Here is a 19875-nt window from a genome sequence, read left to right as displayed (position 1 = left end):
AGGTAAGAACAAGTAATTTCACATTAGTACATTCAAATCCAAAACAACACTTTTAAAAAGAGCAGAACAAAAGAGATTAATCAATATAGAAATACAGTTTTTTTAAAAATATATGTTAATTCAACATTTTAATTGAGCTTTGTGGTATTGTGCTACGTGGGTAAACTGCCACAAGATGGCGCCCTCGCACTACAATGCCGCCCTGGTGGATGGATGGATGGAGCTGGAGAGAGAGAGAGAGAGGGAGGGAGGCCAGCCGCTGCTTCACAACCGGCTCCGAGCTCCACTTGTCAGCGACACGGAGTCGAGAGGAGCGGCTCAGGTGTCTCAGTTGACCAGCGGAGCGTTTAATATATTTAACTATTTGTGGGGGGAAAAAAACAACAACACAGGGTTGTAAGCGACACGCGAGGAGCCCCGAGCGAACCACGTGATCAAATGCGGAAATTGTCCGTTAGAGAAAGTGTAGTGGAGAGAAGAGGGGAGTGGAGGCGTCGGCTTGTGGTCTGAGCTGCTGCTGCTGCTGCTGGGTGTTGTACTAGCTGGACTCCCTGTAACCAAACAACGCTTTCACACACGGTTGTCGGTTGTCTGTACAGTTCGGTGCCCGAGTTTCAGCCTCCGTGGATGAAGCAAGGTAAGCTCGACGGACAACAAAACAACAGAAATGTGCGTTGACAGTTGACGGGAACTTTATTCGCGCGCACCTAGCAAGGACGGAGTCATCTTTCAGGAAGGCTAGCTAACATGTAGATTCATGTTTATGTTGCTCTGACGCCAACTGATATTAATGTTGATTGCAGTGACGTTAGTTGTGTCTGCATGCTGTGTTATGTGTGTGTCAAAACACTGTCAAACCGTAGTTATTATTAATGCTACTTGAAGGTGCACTATGTAGTTTTGGGGTAGACATTTTATGTCTAAACAAGCTAAAGTAAACAAACTCTCTTTGTTTGTTTTTTATGACTGAATAAACAAACTGAACTTAAAGGACTGTCATACTGTTTTACTTTGTTTATATGTGGCGGACCCTGCCACCTTCCTAGCTTCAAACAATGTTCTGGGGACTGTATTTAACTCTGAGAACAGCTTGTTTATTCAGTTATGGGAAAATGATATAAATATTTATGAGTTTGTGTTATTACCTTATTTATATTGTAAATATTAAAATTCTGAGTTTGAATTTCTTCTCCAAAACTACATAGTGCCCTTTTAAGTCACATTAAAAGGCATTAAATGCCTTATAAAGTGCCTAAACTAATGCAAATGAAAGAAATGAGTACAAGAAGGCATTATAATATGCTACTATTGTGACTACTAATGCTTTTGATAATGGTTGATTGATCCCACACTCACATTACCAGTCTAGTCTACCCTCACTTATATAACCAGGGAGGACAAAAGATAACAAACACTTCTCAGTTTCACATCATATTATCAAACAGCTTCCAAATGACCTTAAAACTGAATCAGCATCTCTCTAAATCAGTTTCAACAAAACTTAAATCGTTATAACCTGCATTCAGCTAGGATTTTATTGAAGGGCTGTTGGATTACAACTAATGATGTAGTTTATATGGTAGGTTTTGTACAGGAATAAAGAAGCAGTCCAGTGAGTCATTGTCCACAGATTCAGTGTAACTTGAGTGTATATACAGGGATAACAATGTCATGGTGACGTCAACTTTATACTGATTTCCGGCTGCAACTAATGACTATCATTTTAAATGGTCTTGCAGATTGTTCTCTCATCTCGATTGACTGTTTAGTGTCCAAAAATGCCAGAAGATGATGAAAATGCCCATCACCAGTTCTTTAAGCTCAAGTTAACTTATTTAAATTGCTTCTTTTTTCTGACCTACAATCTGAACCTCACAGATATTCAGCTTACCATTACAAAAGATGAAAAAAATAATGTAGCTGGAACAATTAATCGATTTGTTGTGAACTATTAAATGAATACCTGATTGTTTAAGCTCTAGTAAGAGAGCACTGACTGGTGCAATAAAGAACAAATGTAAAGCCCACGGGTATATACTTTGTTAACGTTATAGTGAGACATTAACCTCACAGTAAATGTTATGTTTTCTGTCACTCCCAGCGTGTGTCTGTTCCACATGCAGGAGATTAAATCACTTTCCCAGAATAACAAGTATGAATTCAGAGCAGGAGATGGCTACCTGTTGCTGCTCGCTGTGGCATCTGCTATTTTAATTTGTCAACTGTGACACAGGGCTGAGGGAGAGCTGTCATCTGACAAAGCTTGGCTTCAGAATTTAAATAAGGGGGTAAATGAAGTTCAGTGCTCACACCCTTTGAAGGTTATTGTAAATTGGGCTTACACATCTGTGTGGTAGAGTATCTTTAACCACACAAACCACCAAATTTGGTCACAGCTGCCCTGGTTGACACGCCAATTCATCCTGTGCATCAATCCATTGGGGTAATGGATTGAAGCACATTAACACTGGACACTAACATCCACTAACACCTGGCCTTTGTCTTCATTGGGAAAGGGCACAATCATACCTGTTAATTGAGTCGGCAGTCACGGTTATTTATCGGCTGTAGCTCTGATTTGTTGTGATGGAAACATGACATCTGGGTGGACACACTCATTTTTGCCCCTTTTCCTTAATGATGCTATGACACCTTGAAGTCAAGTTCGTGAAGTTGAACGCGACACACCAAAAACGAAAACAATAGAAAGGCAAACTCAACAAAAGGGACTCAATTGTCTATTTTTAGCGGGTTTGACCACGTAAGAAAACCCTCATATAAACACTTTGGTATATGTTTGTATGTTCAAAATCAATAACCCAGTTTTCCAAGTTTTATGATGGCTGAATCAAATAAACTTAAAGAGATAACTACAGCTTGACAAGACAAACCTGTTCTTGAACAACAGGGGTTATATTTTTGTAACTTTTTGGAAGCATTGGGACATTAAAGTCTGACAGGGCAAGACACACAAGCAGTCAGGTGATTTGACTGATTGTAAGCAGGCCAACAGTGAAGCTAGATCTGTATTTGGAGGTAAAGTGAGTGAACCTGTGATGTCTGTAATAATCCGTGACTGCTCAGGAAGACTGTGCACAGGTGTGGGAGGAATAAGTTGAACAAAGAAGTGGTTGTTACGAGTGTAACCTGGGAGTTTGTTCAAAGCCTCTCTGACTGTCTGACTGCTTGTGTATCTTTCCCCATTGGATTCCTTTTTAATGATGTTGCTGCGTTCCTACTTTTCGTCCAAAAACAATACAGTCTATAAAGGATGGTCACGACTGTGCTAAATCGTGTACGTAAACACCTGTAAGCTTGCAAAGTTTTTGCACAACTTCCATCCAATCAGAAACACTTAACGTGTCGCACTGCAGCTCTCACAGGTGGAGACATATGTGTTTGAATCCCATCAGTGGTTTTTCTAATCATAGCGACCCATTTAGGCACCCGAAACGGCACCGACATTTCAGACCGTAAGAACTAGATCATCCTCTGATTCCTAACTGTTCTCAGTGGATGTGGCATTGAAAGCTTTCTCTTCCATGATGTGTCACCCCTTCCTCCGAGGGGCAGCAAGCAAAGAAAAAACCTGTTCCCAGCCTCTGAGCTTTTAAAAGAAGGAAGTGCAAACCACAAGTGTTTCTTGGTGTCACTGTTCTTGTAAATGTGAGTGGTTCCTGTTAGAAAATGTGTAAACGGAGCAATTTAACAGAATTACCACCAACAAAAAGAAATAGCAGAATTTTAAGAACAAGGACAGACTTTGTGCAGTGGGTAGTTTTGAACAAGAACATGTCCAAGGCTGTTTTTTCAGTGAAGCATCGCCTTGTTGTTGATATTTCCAGATTGGAATAAGATTGAAATACGATATACATGAGTCTGATCCTTCAACTATCTGTTCTGAGATCAGGCATTAGCTTTGCTGGCATAAAGAGTGTGAGAAAGACTCTTCAGCTTTGGTTCAGGTTGCTGCTTTGGCTCAATTCACAGCAGTGAACATTCGTTATATTCACAGTGTTTGTTGAGAAAACTTAGTTTTGATCTTGAAGGAAAAAATCCTTCAAGTCCTCTATTGAAATAAAAAGTCAATAAATCTTGACCATGATGTGAAAACATGTGCCGAGTCTGTATGTGTGTGAGAATCTTTATGCTCTTGAGGAGGGCTAACAAAGCCAATGAGTGGAAGCAATGAAAACACACAAAAAAGGACTAGTTGCTGATTTACCAGCCAGTTATTTTGGTCAAAAAATGTCAAAAATCTAATTTTTTTCAAGCCCAAATTTTCTTAATTCTTAGATTCTTTATTTTGCTTCTTTCGTCCAACCAATGGTCTAAATCTACTATCCTCAAGGACAAAGAAAAGCAGCACATCCTGACATTTAAGAAGCTGTCAAATGTTTGATATTTTTTGTCGACTAATCATTGCAGCGCAACTGTTTTTTTTTTAACTTGGCCCTTCCAAACATGCATATCAACTTTGGTCTTTTGGTGACTTTGTAGATATATTGGTACTGATGTTTACTAAGCTTGGGTCGATATTAGATATTATTGAATATTGCGATATTTATCACCGTAAGCGATGTTTTTACACAATATCGAATATCTAACAGCTGTTACAGCATCTACTGGCTTTGTGGCTTAAATATGCATTTATGTATATGTTCTGTGTAAAAAAGAGTAGTGGTAGCGGCGCTGGTGCTATCAGTGCTGCCTGTGTAGTTAAAGATGGCGCTCAAGCTGATTTTCACAAAGCACCAGTTGACATAATAATAGCATTAGTTGCTGCTTCAATTCTTGCGGGGCATCAGCTAAGGATTTAGTTTGTAAGGACTTAGCTAAGTTCCTGGTTTTTCACTTGCTTCACTTTTACAGATACTCCTGCCACAATCAGCAGGATTGTACCAACAACATCGCACTTCTTAAACATGAGCGGGGGTTGTGTAGTGAAGTAATGAGTGTGTGTTGTGTTCATGTACAGCTCTCACCTGGTTTTTCATAGTATGTAAAATCACAGCTTTGGAGAAACTGAACTCCAGCCTGAAATTAAAGGCTGGCCTTGAGTATTATTACAGCAGAAGATTACATAGACCTGCCAACTGCGATCCCTTTCACTTATGTACTGCCATTACATTTCTATTATGCCCTATAATGTGTCTTTTCTTTATATCTATATTTATATTAAGCACCTCCCAGAGACATGATGAACCTTTTCCATCTGTGCGAAGCCCACATACAGCAGCTTCAGTCCCCGGCTAATCCTCTTAGACTGTTTTGTTGTTTTCCTTTAATTGAAGCCTCGGTCGGGAGTCGCTGATACTCCTGGCTTGACTAGTACTGCACAGCTGTGCCTGCAGCTGAAACACAGGCTAACCTGCGGTCATGATTTATAAAGAAAAACACCCAGAGAAGCTGACTGTGACGAGCTGCTATTTCCCCATTTTATTCGTCTCTCAGCTACAACCTTCCTCCTTATCTTCCAGGGCTGTTCAGTTGATCTAATCATCGCCTATTGTTTTCTGTCACCTTCTCTCCTCCGCTCTCTATATAAAACTAAATGCTGCTCTCATCGTTTCTTTTATCCTAACTTGTTTTGCAGGGTCGTTCTGAGGTCACACTGCTGAGATGACTAGGCTGTGACAGTGTGTGTCCAAGTGTGACTGTGCTGGACCGATTCCTGTGACATGGCTGCTGCTAAGAAAAGTGAGTTATGATTGTATTCATTGACCTGTTTTAATACCTGTGAAGTCTTTAATATTTAGGTACTTTAAGTCGTTGTTTTGATTTTTCTGAAGCTTTTGGAAACTGTGGAAACATTTTAAATTGCAGATGCTGCTTTGAAGAAAACAGGATAGTGGTTAATATTTAAGATGTAGCCAGTCTGGGCTTATCGACTTTCTCAGGATTTAATCTGACGTTTTTTTTAAATTAATCAATCATGTTGCAACAGGCTGCATAATTAATTGCATGCATTTATTTGAGGGCAAGTGAGGGAAGAACAGAGGAAGTCCTAACCAGTCAAGTCTGGTAACAGAAAGAAAACCAGTCTACTGTTCCTATTTTTCAGATTCCTCATACTCTGTGTCTTATTCCATTTAAAGATATAATATGCAACATTTCAGCATTAATATGTTTTAAAACAACTATCCTTTGTTAGGTTATTAGTTTTATGAATTGTGTACTCACATTGTCCCGAATGTTTCCAACAATGTTGAAGAGAAATAAAGATAACATTTTTATTTGGTCGCCTGTCGCTATAACGTACTGGGAAACATTAAATTAGAAGATGGGAATGTGAAGATTAGCAGCTGATGTTTTGGGTTTATTTTCTTTTTCATAAGTCCTTTGTTTGATTTGTTGGGAAGAGGGTTTACTTGGGAAAGATTTGAGAAACTGAATATCTATCTTTGTTGTTCATTAATAAATCCCTAAAGGGGGGTTATTTCCTGTGTAACTCTGGAATCTTTATTTTTGTTGAGTATCATTTGTACTCGCCTCACCCTAATCGGCAAAAGTTGAGCTGTTTTTCTTAGTTTTTATCTCTGCGAATTTCAAAATGTAAATGACAGTTGTTGGAGCTTAAAACCAACGATCTGTTGATCTCAACAAATCCAGATGTGATAGTCTAACAATGGCGTAGTCATTAGTGCTGAAACACAGATGTTTAAGTCGAAAAATCTAATTGAATCATGGATTTGGATGAACAGGACCAAACTTAACATAAATAAATCTCATCATGTAAGACATTACCTCATCCTTGAAGATTTCTGCCTGATCACCTCAGATTTTCATCAGCAGCGGTTGTTTAACAATAAAGATAACTCCCATGATCCTACGTTATGTCACAATGTCGTGAAACTCCCAACAGAAAGGCTGTGAGCTTGTAGCGGGTGTGTTTTGTTTCTCTCCCAGCAATGTTATCTGATTTCTTCGTCGTTCGGCTATTCTCTTGTTGTAGCAGCAGGCAAGCGGCGTTAGGAGGTAGCTTGTTAATTAGCCGATTAAAATCAATTAAAGGATATGTGTGGGAAACACTGCTCCATCTTTTGCTTTCATTGTTTGGATTGAGAGATCCCTCGCTTCAGGAGTTTCATACCGTGTGTATGATTGTTCCATAAGTGCTCTCTTACATTTGATTTTACACAACACTTTATCAACAATTGTGATATAAATGTCATGTATACTCAATGCGACAATGTAGTGCTTCCTGTATATAAGCCTGGAAGTGATCATGTTTTATAAATCCTATACTCTGCTGCAAGTTAATCTTTCCCCTGCGATTGAGAGCCACAAATGAGCCTTTTTTTCCCTTTTTTTTTATCGGTAAGACATCCTGGAGGCAATCCAGGAAGGTAAATCAATTAAATTTAAATTCACAATTGATTTGTCCTCTCGGTTGGGTTTCTTGGGAACAGGGTGTGTTGAGTCGATGTCGACAGCTTTACGACAGATTTTTGTGAAGGCAAGCAAATTTATTTCCTCAAAAGCAGGAAGGGCTCAATAAAAATGGATGGGAATAAGACCTGCCACAGAGCTGTAAATGACTCATCATGCGTTTTTATCACAACCATGAATATGCTTCATCTCCTCCCCCGTGGAGTACAGGTACTTGTTGTGTTCAAGGACCACTCCGCAGGTTCTGTTCTTTTTGATAAGGTCATCGTATGAAGGGCAGTGCAAAGGGAGCCTCTGTATTGACTTCCTGTTGAAGGCATTTTGCAATTTTCCTGTACCTGGGATGGGCTGAAATGTCACAGGAAGAGGGCTTGTTTCATTTTTTACAGGGAGAGGTAAGAATGTGTTGCTACCTTTGGGAGAATAAAAGTATTTTACAAATAAGAGCTCTCTGGCTTTTATTGTGTAGTCTCTGGCTTTGTTCTTGTTTCCTTGGAACAATTTAACAATAGGCAAGGATCTCTGAAGAGCCACAATATTTAACCTTTTCTTCACTAATGCAGAAAAATGTTAGCACAAACACTCTCCCAGGTGGATGAGCTGAAAGATCGTCATTACTTTGAATGTGAACAGGAGAAACAGCATTTTTAAAACACTAATGTGGTTGTCAGCGCTCAGACAGCAGCTGAAACTAACTCTGTTGCCTTAAACTTTCTTTGCAAACACTTTGCAACACACACGATCGTACTCCATGGGTGGTCGGTGTAGCGGGGTTCTGAGCTGATCATACTTTACTGAATCTTTACATCGGCTCTTTACCGAGCTAATTGTTACAAAAAGTAGCAGGTATTATCCACAACTTTTACCAGTGGAAGCCAAAAAAGGATGTCTCCAAGCGAGCCAAGCTGTGCCATGCAGTGGAAACGCGGCAGTAAGTCTCTGGATAGACAGAGATGGATTAGTGCAATCTAAACCAAGGCTGCCAAGCAGTGAACCTAAAACATAATTGAATTTGTGTTTTTATAAATGCTCGAGTCCCTGGTGTGTTTGTTAATTAATGTGCTAACCAGCTGGAATAGCTTGTGATTCACGGTGGTCACAACATGCTGGTCGTCGCACAACAGCTGATCAATTGCAGTTGATGGTGTACCAGGAAGGAGTGGAAAAGTCCAGCGGCGTTGATTGAAACCAGATGTGGTACCTCTTTTTGGTCCTGCCGTATTTATTTGGAGCGCACTGACACCTCGGTAAGAGAGGAAGAGTTCAGAGGAGATGACAGGCTAACAGAGCTCTGTAGTATTCAGCAGACATACAGACAGACAGATTAGAGGAGAGACAGAAGTAGATAGAGATTAATCTGAAATAAGCCAGTTTAGTGGGCCGTGTGTGTGCGTGCACGCGTACATATTAATTTGTGTGTGCACATGCATCTGTGTAGTAATGGGTCTGCTACCACTGAGAGGGTAAACGTCTGTAAGTGTGTTCCTGCGCCGGCTTTGTCTGAGATTAAACGACCCATCGGAAAGGCCACAGATCTCAGTATTGTGATAAAGAGCCTGACACTGAGTCTTGGATCAGAGCTCTACTGCTGCTTTGATGATCGTAATATTATCAAATTCGCAACATGGCCAGGTGCGATATCCAAATCATAGAGCTGCAATTTCTTGATAGAGGTAAAGGTCAGAATATATCATTATAAATGAATCATTGTGGTGCTGCAGAGATGCTCTGGCCCACAAATCACATCTTTGTGAGGGAACATGCTCGTCTGGCCAGCAAAAATCCCATCATCAACATTTTTTTTATGTTTCAGTGAAAATAAATGCAGAAAAATTACCATTTCAACGAAAATTGTGATGCATGTTACAATCTGAATATCAAAATAATCACAAAATGTTTGTTTTTTTTGCATATTGTTCATGCCTGCTGTTTATATGCTGTATATGCAAAATGAATCAAACGCAGATATGACTTAAAAAGTCAGAGCTGAAGGAGTAAGGACTGATATAAAGCAGTCAAGCCGGTGTAAGATCTGGTTCCTTGTGCCAGATAGCTGCCAGCTGCCCCACAATTTAATAACCACCGTGACGACAATGCAGAGGAGATATGTGGAGGCGGTTAAATGACGTGGTAGCATTTTCAGGTGCCACAAGCATTAAAGGATGTTACATTAATGTTGTAAAGGTCTTGATGATCCAGCTTGTGCTGCTTTTAAAAATCTTTTTAACAAGGTTCATATGTATTGCTCTTGACTTGAGGCTGTGAGTAGAGTCTTTTTCAAAGCAAGTAATTAATGAGGTTGTGCCAAGAGGACTCCTGAGGCCAGGACAGGATGAGTAGAGCTGTAGTACTCACTGCAGTATGCAACGTGACAAACTAGGAACATTTGGGCTACTTACACCCAGGAGTTATGAGTTATTTTGGATATAGAGGGTGCTGGATGTAAAAGCTGTATTCATTTTCCAAAGACCTGCATGTCTTTATGTAATACATGAAACTCTTTACATGGCTTTTATCATCAACTCAAATCAGAATGTTAGAAAATATCCGGTTCTTTAAATGAAGTCGAAGGTAACGGTGTGCACATAAAAGCAGGGAGGTTAAAAAGGACTCAAGGTGCATCCAGTAGGACGCATTCGGCCACAGGGTTTAAAACTCAATTCTAGGCAGCATTAACAATGAGCTAGAGCTTCAGACGACCTTTTTTCAAAAACAAATAACATCATTTGTAGCTTCATTGAATTGCCTCTTTTATTATGATTGAATTTTGAATAAACTTTGGCAATTATGGGGCAATTGCTGTGATTGGCACCTTGTCAAAAGAAGTTAAACCAATTCAAACTGATAACATATTAACCTAAAGCACTGTGACGTTATCCGGGAAATTTCTGTGCTTCTGTTTCGAGGAACATTGAACACAGCAGCAACTTTGAAGGGGGATTTAATCCACAACCAGCGGCTCTTTCTTGGAAAGACTCAGTCAGCCATTATAAAGGGAATAGCCATGAAGCGGGTCATTTAATTCAGCAGCAGTGTTGACATTGTTGCCTTTGAAAGTTAATGACTAAAAAGGACATAATAAGTGGCAGAGAAAGTGTTACTGCCAAAACAACCTTTGTGGGGTTAGTTATTAGTTTGTAGAATAAAAATGTTGAAATGTGGTGATTTAACAGCAGTGAAAGAACATTACAGATCAATACAGACATATTGTTTTTCAATTATTTTATGTCCAATGTCTGAAATTAACCAGCTGATCATGGTTGGTCTGCACAAAAGCATTGAAATGTGTGACTTTACTGTATTTTTTGAGCCATGTTTGATTGTAATCCATGTAAATACCCACATCACATCACTGCCATGTCCAGCTTCTGAAACGTTTCTCCCTTTTTTAAGGAAACACAATAAATTAGCAGAGCTGAATAATGAGTCTAACACTCATTCCTCTGCTGGGTTTGTCTTCACAGCTGTCACATTTCCTGAATGGATAATTCCTAACGTTGGAGAGACAGTTCAGTTGGACTCATTGGAAATTAAAGCCCCCTTTCTTTATGCTTTCCAAACTCCAGAGGGTGTAACGCACCCTTTAACCTCTAACTGCTAATAGACTGGCTTATTGGATGAAAGCTTGCCATTATTAAGCTCAGTGTGTGAATGTAATTACAGTCATGGAGCCCTATTGTATCAACTTCTAGGCTTCCTGCAAAAAGCGTCTTATAGCAGCAGGATTAGTGACCTTAAATAACAGGTCCCGTCGTGGGATTTGATATCGAGCTTGGTCCTGAAAAATACACCCATCACGCAGCGAATACTTTCATTCATGTGTTTTAAATTTTTGTTCTCGCCACTGTCTCACAGTTGGCCATAAACGAAAACCAGGAAAAGATTACAAAAACAGAGCAGGTCCCATTTAAAACTCAGCAGGTTTAATAATGAAGTTCATCTTTATCACCTTTTCCTTATTAAGTGTTTACGCTTAATCTTAATCATTCACTGTAACCCAGCATGAAATCACAACATCTCGTAGTCCACGAGTCAGAAGCTCCACATCCACTTTGAGCTGCTACACTATTTATTTTCGTGGATGCTGCTTTTATTTCCACGGTGCCAGTCATTGTGAATGGTGCTGCATGTGCGATGTGAGGTTCACTGAGGGCATCGGGCTTTCCAGAAAATATTTAGGCGGTGTAGAAAGCACAGTGCAGAAAATAACGCCAGCACTATTCAGACTTGTGTACCAAATTTAAGGGTGCACGGTCAGAAAGTGAGTGGTTCTGTGCTTTTGGATCTGATGTTTGTGAAGTGAGGCATGAAAGCTCAGCTGTGGTGTAACTTCTGTAATCAGAACGGTCATTCACACATTCTCAGCTTTGATTGTGCCAAACTTGGCAGGCAGGATACATCGTTGAGCTGTAAAAACGATTTTCCAGCATGCAAGATGAAAATGATTCTCATTGTATGACTTTTAAATCGTAGCTGATAAAAATACCTTTTTCAATTATTTAATCTTTTGATTGATTCTGTGATAATTCAATTAACCCTTTAGACTCTAAAATATCAGAAAATAGCAAAAAAGATATGACATTTACAACCATATAAAACAGAAAAGCAGAAAATTGTTTCACATAGTTACTTCAAATAAACAAATTATTACATTAACCTGTAAACTGACTGTTAAATTATCTTAATCTTTCACCACTGCAACATTTGTGCATTTATTCGCTGTTATAACATAATACACTATTAAAAAAATGCAATGTACGCATCAGTTTAACACTGTTTGAACGCAAATTAAACAAAGTACAACATTACAACCAGATCTATACAATACTGGTATAATACTGGAAAATGGTAATGACATAAAAATATGATAATCACATAGGAGAAAATTTAAGTATACAATCATATAGACAACAGCATAACAAAATTCATTCTTAAATATTCTGGTGTATTTAGAAAATTGAATCAAATATAGCAATATTCACACCTAAAATCAAATAAATGTTGAGGGTTTCCATCCATTGAGCCTTAATTTGGGGAAAACGGTCATTAAACTGTCTCCAGGTCGTTAACACATACATCTATACGCTACATAATACAGCCCTGAACACTCAACCCTAAATCAAATATATGTGTTAACATACTTCATTATCAGCATTAACTTTTATTATTTGATATCACTTTTTAAAATGACCCATTTATAATTTTCACATTAATATATGAATTTTCAGGCACAGCGTCAGATAAGAAAACTCATTTAAGAATATCAACCTACCCTGACTTTTGTTAACCCTCATCTGAATTTGGAAAAGACTTGGGAAATTGCGCTGTCTAATATCGCAGGAATAAGACATAGAGCCTGCTTCAGTTCAGTCGACATCTTTCATATATGTGGGATCAGAAGGTCCACTCTGGGATATTGTTAATATCGCAAGGTGTTCTGCGCTATCTCTTGTTGAGAGCTTTAGATATTACATATCATTTTAATATAACACCCCCCTGTGTCTCATTTCCACTTTCTACTCGAACGCAGTGATCCTGCACATATGGAACATTATGTAACCACTGAACTCATTATTGTGACCCAGATTGCTGATAGCACGGATTTCTAATCTCTAATATGAGTCTGTATAAAAGTTTAGTGGAACTGGGCCCAAGAGGGACAGCGATGGCCTGTGCTACATGTAATGCAAGGACAATACTGTAAGTCAGCATATTAATTCATTTAAATGCATTAGAGCAAGTATACAGGTCTTCAGGAACAACACAAATATACATGAAACTGGTTGTTTTGGTATGAAAAATTAATTATGTTTCCACTGGATTGATCTTCAGGTTAAATGTTACATTATCACCAGGCTTCATGGCAACATGTGGCACCAGTTTCACCTCGTGTTGGCCTGTCAAATTATCCTCTTTTGACAAAAATCTCGTTTTGCTTAAAGGAATATTTGCTGGTCCAGATATGACGAGGGAGAAATGCCTGCCAATATTTTTCAAAGAAAAGCAGAGGCGTATTCCAGCTTAAAGCTTTTTTGGAAATAGACATAAAAGAATGAAATCTCCCCAACTGTCTGGCTGGCAAGAAAACCTGATTAAAGTCTAAATAGGAGTTAAAGTCTGAAAACTTTATTTCAAAGGTACAGTATATATGGCTGAATATCCCCAACAACCAGTGAATATTTGAAAAAGAAAACATCCGGGATGGATCTTTATTTAACACACCGTATATACTTTCTGCTGCTGTGGGTCTCAATCCAGACAGTGAAAACAAAAGACAGAAGTAGAGAGGACTCATGAGAGTTGTTGTCGTCATTGTAAGAAACACCGACACAGACAAGGTCATTTTTTTAAACATTTTTCATGCTATGTCCATGCCTCTGTACATCTGTAAGTCCATTCATTCCTATGGGAACCTCCGTGATCTCCAATGATATCTCTTATTATTCACCACACATTATTAGTCCTGTTTTTGTCTCGACAATGCCCCGTGCACTTATAACAACAGGGAAAATTAGCTTCAGATCACCAGAAAAGACGGAGCAGTGCTTCCACTCCATTTTCTTCATGTCACACATTACACCTTTAAGAGATAAAGCTGGGTGTTTGTGGTTTGTCACATTTGATTGACAGTGATCTGGCGACGTAAGCAACTGTCCCACAACCGTCAAGAGAAAATTGAAGCTTAACGTAGGACTCCATCGTTATAGTGATAACATGATTGAGAACATTTGTTTTTAGGACCTTTTTTTTAAGCAATAGGCATAACGTTTTATTTAAATACTTAGTAAGTTTGTATTTAAAGTAATTGTAACTTTAACATAGGTGATACCTTCAGTTTTGCTTTATCTTAAACTAGTTGTGTGCACTTCGAAAGCTTTAAAAACATGGTTAAGTCCAGTCTAAAGATGAGAAAATGTAAAAATGTAAAATCCTCCATCTGCAGCCGTGATTGCTGTGCACCAGCCTAATTAAGCCAGCATCTATCTCACTGAATTAATAATGTTGACTCCAGATACCTGTTTATTGTGCTGGTGGAAATGGCCCCATGTGTTTGCTCTCACACCCTATGAGTCTGGGCGTAAATACACCCGTGCCTGACGAGTAGAGCCAAAAGACCTACTTCAAGAGTTAAGCGTATTTTCACTTTAGGTGACTAGGTGCTTAAATCAGAGCTTAAAACACATATCTATGCTTTGTTTTCGCACAGTACTTGATAGAGTTGGCAGTTAGTAAAACTGGCTCCAAAACAAAGCTACAGCATAGCGTCATACTGCTGTTTGAAGAACCTTTGAAGTTTTTGAATAAATCTAGAATAATTGGAAAGATGGTAATAAGACACATGGTGCCCAGGAAGTAGACAGGGTGATGCTGGATATGGTAATCTCATCGTCCAATTTGCACACAAACAGACTGCAGTAGCCGGCTTCTCCGGGAAATGCTCTCCAAATTTAAGTGATGGATGAGTCCCAGTGGCTCCTCTTAAAAGGATATTTGATAAACATTTAAAAGGTCGTGTAAATACACCAGAGGAGGACAATGTATTCCTCGTAACGGTTTGTCTACGTCTTGTTGTTGAGCTTCTGCACATGTCTCACTCTCCTTTAAGGTCTGGGAAAGTGATGCTCTATAATCAAGACTTGAAGCCCCTAGAGCAAAACTTCAGACTGTTTGTTGTCATAGAGAGTTATTGTTTTTTGAGAGGAGGGGGTTTATTTGGAGAGTTTCCATTATTCGCACTGGGAATGAATAAATGCCTGGGCCGGAGAACAATAAATATCAGTGTGCCTCAGTGTCATAGGAGAGCCCTCAAACCTGAAGGGGAATAATATGTTTAGCTTGAAAGAATAAACCTCTTTAACTCCGTTTATTTTGACACTACGGAGACTGGCATAGTGCATTTTGCATTTTTTATTGTAAAGGTAAGATTGCTTGACAATGTATGTGCTAGAAGTCTAAGATCATCTTAATAAACAAATTATTTATAAGGCAATCTGTATATTGTTTATCTCAAGGGTTCAAACTCTATTAGAGCTGCCAGTGGTCTGTAGTCGCTCTGTAGTCAAGTATTTTTATATTTATAAATATTTATACGTTAGGAAACTCCATATCAGCAGGGGACCGCAATCACTGGTATTTAACCCTTTCATACACGGTGTCCTCCACAGTAGACAGATATTTGGAAGCCATTTGTAACCATTTACGTTGGCGTGTCCCAATCACAGGGTGGTGGATCTCCAAAGCCTTGTCCCCAATCCCATTTGATTATTATCTTTGTATGTCTTTGTTATTTTGAGATATGGCATCATAAATACAAAAGGAGATTGCACCAAATACCTCAAGACTTTTATCCAGATTTTACTAACCTGTTGTTATTCCTGGACATGAATGTAAAATTATCCTAGAACGTAAAATTCAAGAAGTAAATTCAAAGCTGTTGTGGAGTAAGGGCATGGTTTTGGGCTCTTTTGAAAGGTTATAAGCTGATTTCTTGCTCTGTAAGTACTTCTGGCATTAATCTATAGGAGTTTGAACCCACCGAACTATTTATATATTTTTCTCGCCTAAATCTTTTAATGCTGAAATAAGCCTGCAGGTGGCCTGTAACTGCCCCTGTTAGCTAGAAAGCAGAACAGGTCTGCATCATATAGTCTTCAAGTTCAAATTTGATAACATCACTGATAACACTTAACACACAACAACAAGGAAATATTCAGACGGCTCAAACCCGAAGAAGGTTTAAGTGGCTGCTTTTGTAAAGCGCTCTGCTGCACACTCCACTATGTCGGTGAAAGGAGTCGACCTCCACGGTTTAATGCCTCTTCTCCTCCTTTAAAGGGATTCGGTGTGTTTGTTAATGTTCGACCTTCAGCCGCTCTCTCCTCTTCCCTCTCACTCAGGTTGTGCGAAGGCAGGAGGCGTGCGCTTCTCGGAGGAGCCCCCCGCTGCCGGAGCCTCATCACACGTTCACTTTGACGAAAAGCTGCATGACTCCGTCGTCATGGTGACTCCGGAGGATGATGGCAACTTCATGGTCAAGGTGTGCAATAGACTGACACTTCATAGCCATTCGATGTTATTCTGTCTTAACAAAGACACAGGAAAGACAATCCTGCTCCAACCTCTTACCATCAGTGTTATCTTCAATCGCAGCACAGTCATCTTACAGTCAGTCCACTGACAGGCTAAGGGCAGCGAGGGCTTAACGCTCCTGTCTGACTGATAAAGGCTGAGATAAATAACTCTGTATCCTGTTTGTCTTCAGTTCCCGTCATTTGCTTGATGTGATTACGCAGAAAATAAGATTTGTAAATCCAATAATGATGGTAACGGTCAATTCAGGCACCACTGCTTTAGTCTAAAAGCAGGATTGTGAAAACTTAGACAAGTTGTGTTGGCATGTAAGTCAAGATATTGCCAAAATTATAAGACCACTGTGATATTAGCCAAATAAAATCTTAATAATTGTGTCATCATTACAACAAGTTACTACGTGTGACCCTGTCCACAGACATTTTTAAGGGACACCGGGTTTAGATTTACTTTTTGGTGCAGATAATTGGGTTTAAATGTATTTGGCTGCAGTTTTGAAGTTGCTGATGTAAGATACCAAAATGGTTTCAAAAATACTTTTCTCTCCCAAATCATGAGAACTAACAGTAATACTAACAGTCGGCAGCCATCTTGGCAACAACCCCAGGCAGGTATTTCGGGCTAACAAGACCAGGCTCATATCTAAATGGATGAGGTGAGAGCCAGAACTTCATTTTAAATGGTCAACAGGACATAAAAACTGCACTTACAGAGTCACAAGTTACATATGATCTAAAATTCTTTAAACGCTTCTTCCATGGCTGTTAAAAGTTGATCTGCAGATGCACTAAATTGAGGAAAGATTGTCCACTAGGACCTGGGCGGGCCACCAAAGTAAAACATATGTGTGGGAAACACTGAAATTGGGTGATGCTGAGGTGAATCTCAACTTTGCGTTTGCGTCAGTGCAACAACACGATGAGCTGATATGTTTCCCCGTTCGGCTGTGATAAAGCAGATGATTGGCTTTCAGGGGGGAGGGACAGGATGTGTGTCATACAACCAGCATCTCTGGCATTGAGGACTTTTCTCTTCAAAAGGCTTTAAGTGGTTTGTGTCCCCTCTTATAAGGTATAATATGATTTTTATTAAAGAAAATTGGATCTAGCCCGAATAAACATTTAAGCTGTTTACGATTGTCCCTAATCTACAGCCGTAACTTTCGATGAACTGCAAATCAATGACGTTAATCTGATGGATGTCGAGCATTTTAGTCAAGTGTAACCAGAAATGTGTTTGCTGTACTTGCAAATGTTGCATATGATGATGATGATCTGGCATGAATCAATTTTAGTTTCAAGGAGTTGTGCGGAAATGCTGAAAAACGTTTGGAGGCACTTCTGAAAAAGATCATGATCTGGCATCGTCACATGCTGATCCAAAATAGTCTGCAGTAGTTTGCTGCCCAGGCTGCCGCCCATTATTCAGTCTCCATCTGCTTCACGGACACCATGTACAGCAGATAACTTAATCCAAGTCCAAGTTTGATGTCCTGCCAGGTTAATAATATCTTTATGGACTCAAACATGCGATGACAGACTGTATGACATATAGGGAAACTCTAGTTTCATATCTTTATAGCGCACTGTACCTAAAGGTCTGATAATTGGTCATATTTTGGGTTGGACTCCCCTGCGTGCCATGTTGTTGGCGGATATAATATTAGAAGGTAACTCTTGGATATCACGGAGCAGTCCCCTCAGTCTCTACAAGCATCGATAGGCTTTTATCTGCAAAACATCCAGGAGAAGATTATAGTCCTTTCTCATCTCCGTTAATCTCCTCTGTCGGCTATAAAGCCACAGAACAATGATATCAGACTTCTCATCTGTTCTCTGCTGTCAGCTCTTAAACCCTGGAGGAGCTCAACTTAGGAGCCAGGCAGCGGGAACAGAAGGTGCCAGAGGCTCCGAAACTTCTGAAACTGCAATAATAATAAGAGCGAGCGGGAAAAAACGTAACCCTGTGTCTGAAGCTGACGGTCAGTGACCATTATCGACTTGTTTAGTCTGTGCAGACTTCATTATTGTGAAGCTGCTGATGATGGTGATGCTAATGAAGGGCGGCACAGATGAAACCTCTTCTGTCTAATTGCACAATTAAAACATAGCTGGTTTATTTCCAAGGCATTCTTCACAGCTCTTTAATCCTACCTAGCAGTTCTTCATAGCTTTATGTCTTTGAATTGGTATTGTTGTAACCATTCACTCTTCACCATTGTAACATTATTATTAGTGAAAATATGGGGAGAAACACGAGGCTGGATTTGAGCCCGGGGCATGAAAGATTATGTGTTTTGGCTTCACATTCCCACACTGCCTCTCGAGACTTCAGACTTACCTAAAGAAATTCTTAAATCTGTCAAATAGTGCAGTTTTTATCTAAGCTAGCGACACGTCTCTGTGGATAACAGTGCTGGTGTATCTCTCTGTCTGCCCAACATTTTGATGCAGAAATTTGAGATACGGTACAGACATTCATTGTCTCCAGAGGATGAATCCGACCTTTCCTGTTGGTGCCTCCGGCAGTTAAAGATGCCTTCTTATCCAGTGAAACATTTCAACATCTACTCGATGGATGTTGAGAGAAATATCTCTGCAACTATTGGACGGATTGCAGTGAAATTGTTAGATATTTATTTAATTTTTAACAATTTTGGTTATCCTTTAATTTTAACTGGCACCATCATCAGGCCAGTATTTACCAATATGTTGGTTCATGACCAAATTACTTCAAACCTAATGACATTTCCCTCAGCCTCAGGGCTCATTATCAAACGTTGCTTAGTCAGGCCAAAACAGATTTCCATGGAAATTGGATGGAGGATGGGTCTCGGCCCAGAATAGACCCGCTGATTAGGATCCAGGAATTTTCTCCCTCTTTCTTAAACATTGCGAGATAGGCCGTTTTTCGATATTTAGGTTCATTTCTCAGGGAATAATTTATGGATCTTGATGGAAGATCTGGCGTTTTTTTTGCTCTATGGGCTTAAAAAACAGAGAAAAGTTTGAGATCCACTGTGCTAAACTAAGATGGTAACCATGAGAAACATTAATAAACATCACTACTGAGTGCCGATGTCGAGTGGCTGCAGTTTTGGACACTAAAGAGTGTAACAATGAGATCATTGTCTACAGACGAACAATAGCCCCTAATGTGAAAGCAGTTCACAAGCACTGATTTAAATGTTTGAGAAAAGACGTGCACTCAGGCAGAGGCCCAGCCGCATGATTTATCTAACAAGCCATCGATTTTTTTCTGTTCAAGTGGCAGGCGCACAAAATCAAGTGCATCTCAAGTAGCTAATGTTTTTAGAGTGGCTTTCTGAAAGAGTTCCTGCCTGCCGTTGGATGAAGTCCTAGAAGCGTTCGTATCAATTTCTACTGAGCGATT

At 39.5% G+C, this 19875-nt stretch overlaps 1 protein-coding gene across 1 annotated transcript in view; it reads left to right on the top strand.

Annotated features, from left to right (window-relative positions):
- The first annotated feature begins 278 nt into the window (after nucleotides 1–278).
- The window catches only part of adisspb (adipose secreted signaling protein b), a 33389-nt gene continuing 13792 nt past the window's right edge, over nucleotides 279–19875 (top strand). The window contains exons 1-3 of the mRNA XM_084344736.1: nucleotides 279–637; nucleotides 5597–5700; nucleotides 16290–16429. Coding sequence (XP_084200862.1) covers nucleotides 5682–5700; nucleotides 16290–16429 — 159 coding nt within the window. The 5' untranslated portion in view covers nucleotides 279–637; nucleotides 5597–5681. The remainder of the gene's footprint in view (nucleotides 638–5596; nucleotides 5701–16289; nucleotides 16430–19875) is intronic.

This window comes from Pagrus pagrus, assembly GCF_965226575.1.
Source record: "Pagrus pagrus genome assembly, chromosome: 22".
Classification (NCBI taxonomy): Eukaryota; Metazoa; Chordata; class Actinopteri; order Spariformes; family Sparidae; genus Pagrus; species Pagrus pagrus.
This window is presented reverse-complemented; position numbering and strand designations above follow the sequence as displayed.